The sequence below is a fragment of the Populus euphratica genome, unplaced genomic scaffold (assembly GCF_000495115.2).
Source record: "Populus euphratica unplaced genomic scaffold, PopEup_1.0 scaffold71.1, whole genome shotgun sequence".
NCBI lineage: Eukaryota > Viridiplantae > Streptophyta > Magnoliopsida > Malpighiales > Salicaceae > Populus > Populus euphratica.
In genome coordinates, this window is record NW_011499949.1 from 356,229 (window position 1) to 365,063 (window position 8,835).

At 29.6% G+C, this 8,835-nt stretch overlaps 1 protein-coding gene across 2 annotated transcripts; it reads right to left on the reverse strand.

The window, feature by feature from the left end:
* Positions 1-270: 270 nt before the first annotated feature.
* On the reverse strand, positions 271-8,487 carry LOC105137810 (F-box/kelch-repeat protein SKIP25-like). Of its 2 annotated transcripts, XR_844652.1 has the most exons (3): positions 7,077-8,487; positions 1,494-1,538; positions 271-423 (listed from the first exon to the last, which is right to left on the reverse strand). XR_844652.1 is itself a non-coding variant. In XM_011043693.1 (2 exons), exon 1 carries the CDS (start codon positions 8,283-8,285, stop codon positions 7,092-7,094), a length of 1,194 nt encoding a protein of 397 aa, XP_011041995.1. In that variant the 5' UTR covers positions 8,286-8,487; the 3' UTR covers positions 406-423; positions 7,077-7,091. The 2 variants fall into 2 exon arrangements, 1 of the variants encoding a protein (XP_011041995.1); XM_011043693.1 differs by lacking the exon at positions 1,494-1,538 and having other exon boundaries at positions 406-423.
* Positions 8,488-8,835: the final 348 nt, after the last annotated feature.

Genomic DNA, 8,835 nt, shown 5'->3' on the forward strand with positions numbered 1-8,835 from the left:
TAAACATGGAAACTTTTTTTCACAATTTGTATATGTAAGTCCATCATATAATCTATTGATATTTTGGCGTAGTCTTTTTCTATATCAAGAGATTCCAAGTTATCGACATGAACCTATTGTACTTTTATATTTTATTTCTTAATTTTTATCCAATCATTATGGATCTTAATCACAACAATTATCATCTCTACATCATAATTTCCCATACAACAATGCACAACATTAATTTGCATTAAAAAAAAAAAGCTTAAGACATATATAATTTAAACATATAATTTAATTTCTCTAAAATCAAAAGTTTATTATTACATTACAAGTTACCTAAAATTCAAAATGTTTTCAAAATACAGATATAACATTCCTCGTCCAGATAATAAAAGATGAGATAAAACAAGAATCACTCCTAGCATGAATGTGATAGACCTGGAGAATATAGCATGTGATGTAAATATTGAAATAATTAATAATAAAAATCATAATGGAAGCATTACTAGATTTTCACTTCTTTTATGTTAATAGTACAACAAAACCTTTATCAACAATCATTCATTTTTCTTTATCAATTTCTGCATTAACATCATGGCTCTCTTTATCATTCATTATTAATTATTTAACAATATAATTAATGTCATTAACCATCTCTATTTGGTATCATAATCCATTATTTAAGGATGGGATTCTCAAAAAGATATCAACACCAACTCATTAGTATTATGAGTTATCACTTTTCTAGATAACTAGTCAATATCTTAAATGAATATAATGATGTCAATATATCCATATTGGCATCATTTGCTCATCCTCATCTCTAAAAATAGCTAATCAAATGCTAAATCTCCTAACTCACTAGGATAGTGGTGTTGATACTAATGGAACCTATTAGTATAATTAATTTTCTTTATTGGGATTTATTAATCAATTTCATTACAATTATTGATATCAATACAACCTATTGATATCATTAAATATTTTTAACTAAAAATAGATAATCAAATTCATCATAATTGTTAATATCAATACAACCTATTAATATCATTAAATATTCTTAACTAAAAATAGATAATCAAATTCATCATGATATTTAGATTCATTCCTTGAAAATATTGATGTCAAGGTCCCCTTGACATCATTAGCCTCCATGTCAGGAGTAACTAATCAAATTTAAGTAAATGTTGATATCAATGAAACACATTAATATCATTAATTATTCTCAACCTGAAATAGTTAATCAAGTTTGTTATAAGATCCTAATTCATCATTTAGAAATGTCAATGTCAAGAACCCTTTTACATCATTAGCCTTCATAATCGGAGTAGCTTATTAAATATAAATATAAATATAAATAATCCAAACTTGAATAACTAATCAAGTTTATCTAAATATTTTTTTTTTATTTTTTTATTCATTATTAACTTTTCAAACAATACAAAATCATAAGAAACTAACATCTCTAATAACAAAATAAATTAGAAATATCGGTGTTAGGTACTCACCTACTGTTGACGCTTCATGTTGCTACACAACTCTTATGGCCCCTCCTATATCAACAAGTATACCATATTATTTCTCACTAATTGCATATTCTACATAATAATAATATATGTTGATTTCTTTTAACTATTTCATCCTTTATAATTTAAGTTTCATTGAATTTCCATTTCAATTTCTCATTCAAGAACATTGTTTTCAGCCAATTTAATTTAATGATTCAAGAACATTGTTTTTATATAAATCATAATTGGGGTTATAAACTTCATTTCTTTTTTTATTAGTTTACTCAAAAATTAAAATTAAAAAAAACTTTTATAATCTCTATACACATACATGCATACATGAACTTCATTCCTCGTACATCAAGAACAATTTATTAACAAAGTAAAAATTAGACAATTTTCAGCCAATTTAATTTAATTATTCAAGAACATTGTTTTTATGTAAATCATAATTGGGGTTATAAACTTCATTTTAGAATATGGCTTGTTTGCTCCAAAAACTAAGATACAAAACTATGTTTTTACTGAATGGAGGGAATCTTAGTTCTACCATTTACACACCCAAACAACCAATTATCGTAACTCGTCAAAATTGTCCAGTACAATTCCCAGCTTAACCTCCCCTCAATGGTTTACCCATATTTGGAGTTTTTGAACTCAAAATTAAGTAATGTCAATCTTGTTAAAAATTTAACATCTTTAGATATAACTTTTATGAAGGAATATATCTCAAATTTTACTATTTTCATGCTTTAATCTTCTCTAGAAATTAAAAGACAAAACTATTTAATTTTCATTTATGGGTTCAATGAACAACCAAACATTTCTTGTTGACTTCTCACAACTCAAAACAACCATTTCCATGTTATATATCATATAAAATAACCAAGTATAACCTTCTAAAACTAATCAACCTAATTCACATTTCATTTAAAATAGTCAAACTATTTCAAGGAAATCATACATATTATAGGAGTTTCACACACACATTTCACGGCATTAGCACAATCATATTTACTCTCCATTCATTCATTTTTGGCTTTTGGCTCGCACCCTTCTAAAACCTTTCCTAAAATTCTATTATCATTCTTTCTCCTTCAATTTAACTCAATTTTGCATGTATATAATTTCTTTCCCCTTAGAACAATATTCCAATAAAAAAATTTTCATTTAATTCATTACAACCCTTTATCACAATTCACGCTAATAATAGCATAATTTAGATAAAATATACATGTTTCATTATAAGCTTTCATTTATACATTAACACACATAAATTTCTTCAAAATCAACAAGCTTATTGAATTAATCAAACTCCTTTTTCACAAACATATTATGGCCAGCACCCTATACAACGCAACACTTTAAATTTTTTTTCTAATTACTCATGATTTTAGGTTATTTTAACTCTACACTAACTCAATCCCAACATTGCACAACAATTCCTCAATATCCTAAAAATCCACCTAAGAACCTAAATACAAAATTCACGAATCCATCTAAGAACCCTAATACAAAATTCAAGATTAAAGTATCAATTCTTGATCAAATTCAATTAGGCTTGCATATTCATGTCTAGGACCTCTTACTTTATGATAAAGTGAGATTTGATTCTTAACTAGTTGAAATTTTTTGAATCCTCTTCTTTCTTTCTCTTGACCAATATTTTTCTATCTATAAATCTCACAATTCTTTCATTTAATCTTGTTAATTTCTCCCTAGGATGAAGTTTCCCCTACTAGGTAACCTTAATCTCGCACAAATCTTGTTAATTTTAGTGATTTCCCTCAAACTTGGGTGAAATAAATTGAAGATTTTCCTCCCCATTCTTTCTCTATATGTTGTCAACTTTGGGGAGGAAGGATTGAGGTAGCTCTAACTTTTAATATTTACACATTAACCTCACATGGTTCAATTGTTTTGTTTTTGTCCCTTTTTTCTTCTAAAAATTCATATTATGCACTCTTTTATCACTTTTTAACTCCATTTTTTATTATTTAATTTAGTTTAAGTTTTCTTAAAATTTGTTTAACCCTATTTATCTTGTGGTTAAATTTTAACATTTCAAAATATTTTAACCGAGACTTATATTTGATTTGAGAAATATGGGGGAAATGAGAAAATTGAGCCACCATCTAGTAATTTAATGGAATTATAAATTTCAAATTGACACTAGTTTTAGATATTCAAGCATTGAGTTAGTTATGCTTAAAGAAGGATAGACACCACCTCTAACACATCACTTCAGATGAAAGGTTACGATTACTTATGTTATTTTAAATTTATTCAAATGTTATAATATTTTGAGCTTGTTCATTAATTATTTTAAAGGTTGATGTTTATTTTTAAACATGCTAGAAAATAATGTTAATCACTAAAAATAGAAGACTCATTAAAAAAATTGATATTTATTCCTAAATAAAAGATTAATTCAAAACTGTTCAAAACAAGAAGCTTATTTGCAAAAATTAGGCTTTGACCCTTTTATTCAAAACTCTTTTCATTTGAGTATTTCCACCATTGTTTATTTAAGAAAAAAAAAGATTTTTTTTTGTTTTTATATAGGCCCAATGAACTATTTATTTAGGTCAAGCTTTTAATAGACTTGATAAGCTTGTTATTAAGCCTAAAAATAAATACAATAGAAATATTTTTTTAACAAAAACTGAAACCACTATCATTTTTTTTACAATATGCAAAATGATTTTTTTTCTTTTATGAAAAGTATTATGTTAAAAAATATACAAGAAGATATTTTTATTGTTTTTAAAAAAATTGCCATAATGCAAATTAAAACACTTGGTTAATTACTTTTTTTTGTCCTTTTGTTTAAACCATTTATCTAACATACATTAAAACAATGCAACTCATGAACACATCAATTTTCACTAATTGTTCATACACTCTAAAATCACATATTTATACAATTATCACGTGCAATTAAACATATTAAATCATTTAAAATTTTTAGTAAATCTTTTAAAAGAGGCTAGACAAGATCTGGATAGTCAGAATATGGTAGAAGAGTTGTTAAAACTTATGGAAAAGTATAAGAATAATACAGTGAATGACAGCCACAAAACACCACCATTGTTGGCGTGTAAGGCCACACGTCATTGCTGATGATGCAGTAAATAGACACGTATAAAGAGAGCTATACTCCATTAAAGTTTTGGGTTTGTTTATATAAAGCAGGTGTGGTTATGGTAATTGAGTTTTGGCTTTTTCTTTCCTTTTTCACTTGTTCATCTTTTTTTTTTTTTTGTGTTTTTTACTGGAATGAAAGCGTGGCTTCCATGGGGTTTTTTCTTGCATGGAAAATGGTTGTTTGGGTGGTTTTTTTGTTAGATTTTTAAGCTATTTGGAGGTGGTTTTGTTAGAAAAATTGATAGAGAACAAATTATTGTCACTTTTATTTTTAGTACCATTACAAAGCTAATTAATGGTGCTATTGTAAAGTTGTTTTGTAATGATTTAAGGGGTCTCCATTAACCTATGCATAATAAAAAGTGGAGTGAACTAATTTGAATATGCACTCCTATATGATTTTCCATATATCTTTACCAATACACATTGATCCTTGATTAGTTATGATTATTTATAAAAGTCCAAACTTGCATATAATATGTTAATAAACTTGATCATTATTTCTTGAATGGTTAAAGAAATATTTTCAACCCACTTGGTAAAGCAAATCGTAGCACCTAAGATATAGTTATGCCTTCTTTAATGAAGATGAGTGTATCTTTCTAATAATATATGTTCCTCATCCCCTAAATAATCATTGCTTGACAAATACATTAAGTTTAGTTGATGGTGCATGCTACACTAAACCATATTGTTGACATATTTGACATCTTTTTGCATAACTACAACAATTTTTAGTAATATTTGAAAAATGGAAGTCAAGGATCATGATTAACCATTTCATATTGATCCTACATTGATGAGCTCTATATGATCCATCATGAACTCCTGTCATGACAAATAAAACTTCTTTTTATTCTAAACATGTTAATAAAATTCTTATGTTATGCCTCTTGTATAATACATATATAAATGAATGCTTGTAATTTAGAGGATCTTGAAACTTTCAACAAAGGGTTTAACATAAAAAATTTAATTTTTTGCCTCTAATCTTTTTTATAGGTTAAAGGAAGTTAACTTATCAAGACATTTTATATGTACCAAAAAAAAATTTTTATGATCTTTTTTTTTTCATCATGCAATATGTTTCTTTTTCATCTTGGTGTATATTAGTTATAGTTCATTAATTCATAATTCTTCAAGGATGATGCCACTATGATTGAAAGGCATTTTGCATCATGATCCATGTTAAGTCAAGTCATTGGTTTCTATATTGTTTCGTCTTACTAAAAAAGTAAAAAAATAAATTAACAAATCTTTCAATAAAGCTTTTATCCACCACATAACTAAAGTTAAAATAAAATATTTATATTTATATTCACTAATAATAAGTCTCTAATAATAAGTCTCGTTTCATTCTTGTTGATTGAGTTCTTAACTCCAAGAATATTTCTATGTCTATGATCAAGATTTTATATTTAGCTTGATTATTAGTTCATAAAAAAATCATGTTAAAATAACAAGTCATATTATGACCAACTAGAGACATCGTTACCACCCTTTACTCCATCTTTCTTCTTGGTTTTTGATCCATCAAATTATTATTATCTTGGCATAAACTTTGCAACAATAATAGTCATATCTTATTATAATTAATGGTCTATATAAAAAAAGGTGTGATTTGCTTAGAATTTAGTCTTATCATCCAATGTTATCGATGTGGTGACAAGAAGTTATGAGAGATAGGGTTTGATAATAGTCTTGTAATGAAGATGAAAGAGAATATAATTTTAGTAGGTTAAGATAAGGTTTTACCCATATTTAAATTTAAGGCAAGTGTTTTGATATGTTTTAGCTGTATTCGAGAGGAATTAGAATTTAAAAGAGTTGTAATTTTTACTTTGTAATTTTTTTTTTTAAAAAAATAACCATGTTACACATATATACTCAAACACTAGTGGCTACAAAACTAAATTAAGATTAGATGAACTCAATCAATATGAAGAAGAGTGTAGGTTCTCAATCAAAACAAGGCAAAACTCCCCCATTCAAAATCTCGCTTAAATGCATTATTTCTTTGATTTACTCTTGAATTGTGAAAGAAAAGAAAAAAGAAAATTTCCTAATCAACAATATCAAATTAAAATTACCAAATAAACAAGAAAATGATCCAATTCTAACAAGATTTTAAATTGGGAACTGAGGAATTGGAGTTCCAAGATTAATTTTAGTTTTTTAAAGCAAAATACCCATATTGGCCAAGCAAAGTGCTGCGAACATCGGTATGCTGTATAATATGTATATTCAATTTCTCAGGCACATGTTCATTCCAGAAACGACAAATTTTCACTTTCAACAAGAATAAAAAGAGATTAAAAAGTTATTGCGAGATATGCTTATCAAGATATTAAAAAAAAAAAAAAAAAAAAAGATATTGGACCGAGACCAAACGTAAGATCGCAAAGTATATAGCGTACAATTAAAATTAAGAATCACCTCGATACCAGGAAATCAATTATCTGGCCGGCTTATCCTTGGCAATATATGAATCCGAAAGGCTTCAAATCCCGGTGGCGTTTCCACCATCCATAGTCTCACCGGAAGCGCCACCACATCTAGCACCACAAGCTCAGTACTCCCGCCGCAAGTAACACAAACTCTACCGCCACCAGCAGCAATCTGTTGTGCTCCAATAAGCCTTTCTGACTCCATTATATGCTCCCAGCAATCCCTTTCTGGATCATATTTTCTAAGCACACCTTTGGCTTCATCCACCACATACATAACCTCCTCGTCCATGGCTGCCACGGGTCCTCTCCACCCTGCAACCATACCCTCTGGCATGTTCTCCCATGTGTCCTTCTCAGTGTCATAAACAATCCCTTCTTTAGCTGCATCTCCCTTCATATTCACCATACAAAGTTTCCCTCTCCATCCTACTGCATCAATAGCATCCCTACTAAATCTCCCATTTTTCAGTTCTTTAACCTTTACCCATTTCCATGTGGTTGTTTTATTGCAGATGTTGGAGATCATGGCTTTGTTGTTTTGCAAATCCCACTTCTCCAATGACTTGGCCACATCTGTGTTGTATTGGGATCCGATCCCACTCGCCACATAGACCGTGCCATGTGCCGAGCCAGCAGCACACCAGCGGCGAGGTGTGGCGAGGGGAGGACCAAAGGCCCATGAGCCTGAAAATGGATTGAAAACAAGAGGGCGAGAGAGAGCGGGTGAAAAACTGTGAGAAGTAGCAGCAAGAAGTACCAAGCGATCAGAGGCGGAGATGGTTTGGATAGGAAGGTCACGGGAGATAAAGGAAGGGTGGCGAAGGATGAGATGGAGTGGCGGATCTGGTGGTGGAGGAGGGAGAGAATCCCACCGCGAAGAAATGGGGTCAAAGTTAAAGAATTGGATTGAATTATTATCAGGAAGGTTATGGTTTGTATTCGTTGATGATAGCACTGCATACAAAGAGAAGAAAGGAGGGAAAGAAGGGGAATAGATTAGGCGACGCCATGCGTGGCAAACAGTGTAAAGAGTTGAAGGGTGAACAAGGGAGAGACAAAACTGGGCTATGTCGTTAGGGAGACCTGGTATGAGAGGCTGTTCTAGGTGGCGGTGGTGGCCTGTAATTAGCTTTCGACGTTTGGTGGGGTTTTTGTTGGTAGTGTCAGTGATGAAAGTTTGGGTGGAATTGGCCATGAAATGGAAGGGGAAGATTTGTTGTCTGGGAAGAGCTTTAATAATGGCCTTTTTAGTTTTTACTTATTCTGAGTTTTTGTTTTTGTTTTTGTTTTTGGCTTTAAAGATAAGCCATAAGGAGATCTCATTGGTGGACAAGTGGGGATCGAAAAGCGTGTCGTGGAAGATGAAGCCTAAGGAAGCTAGCACAGCACATCTTAAGGTAAAATAAATGGCCAAAGTAGAGTGGGAATTGAAAATGTAGCAGCTGGCTGTCGTGCAAGAGAGGGAGAGGGGGGGAAGTAAAATACTTTAGGGTTTAACCACCTGTTAGAATTGCTTTTCAAATAGTATTTTTTAAAATTTAATTTTTTTTTTATTTTTTTCAAATAGTATTTTTTAAAATTTTTTTTTTTTTTAAATTATTTAATATATTAATATTTAAAATAATTTTTAAAAAATAAAAAATATTTTTTAATATATTTAAAATAAAAAACATTTAAAAAAAATATTATCTAACTCTCATATATCTTCTAAGCATTTCCTAGATCGACCGGGATGATCAACCAAA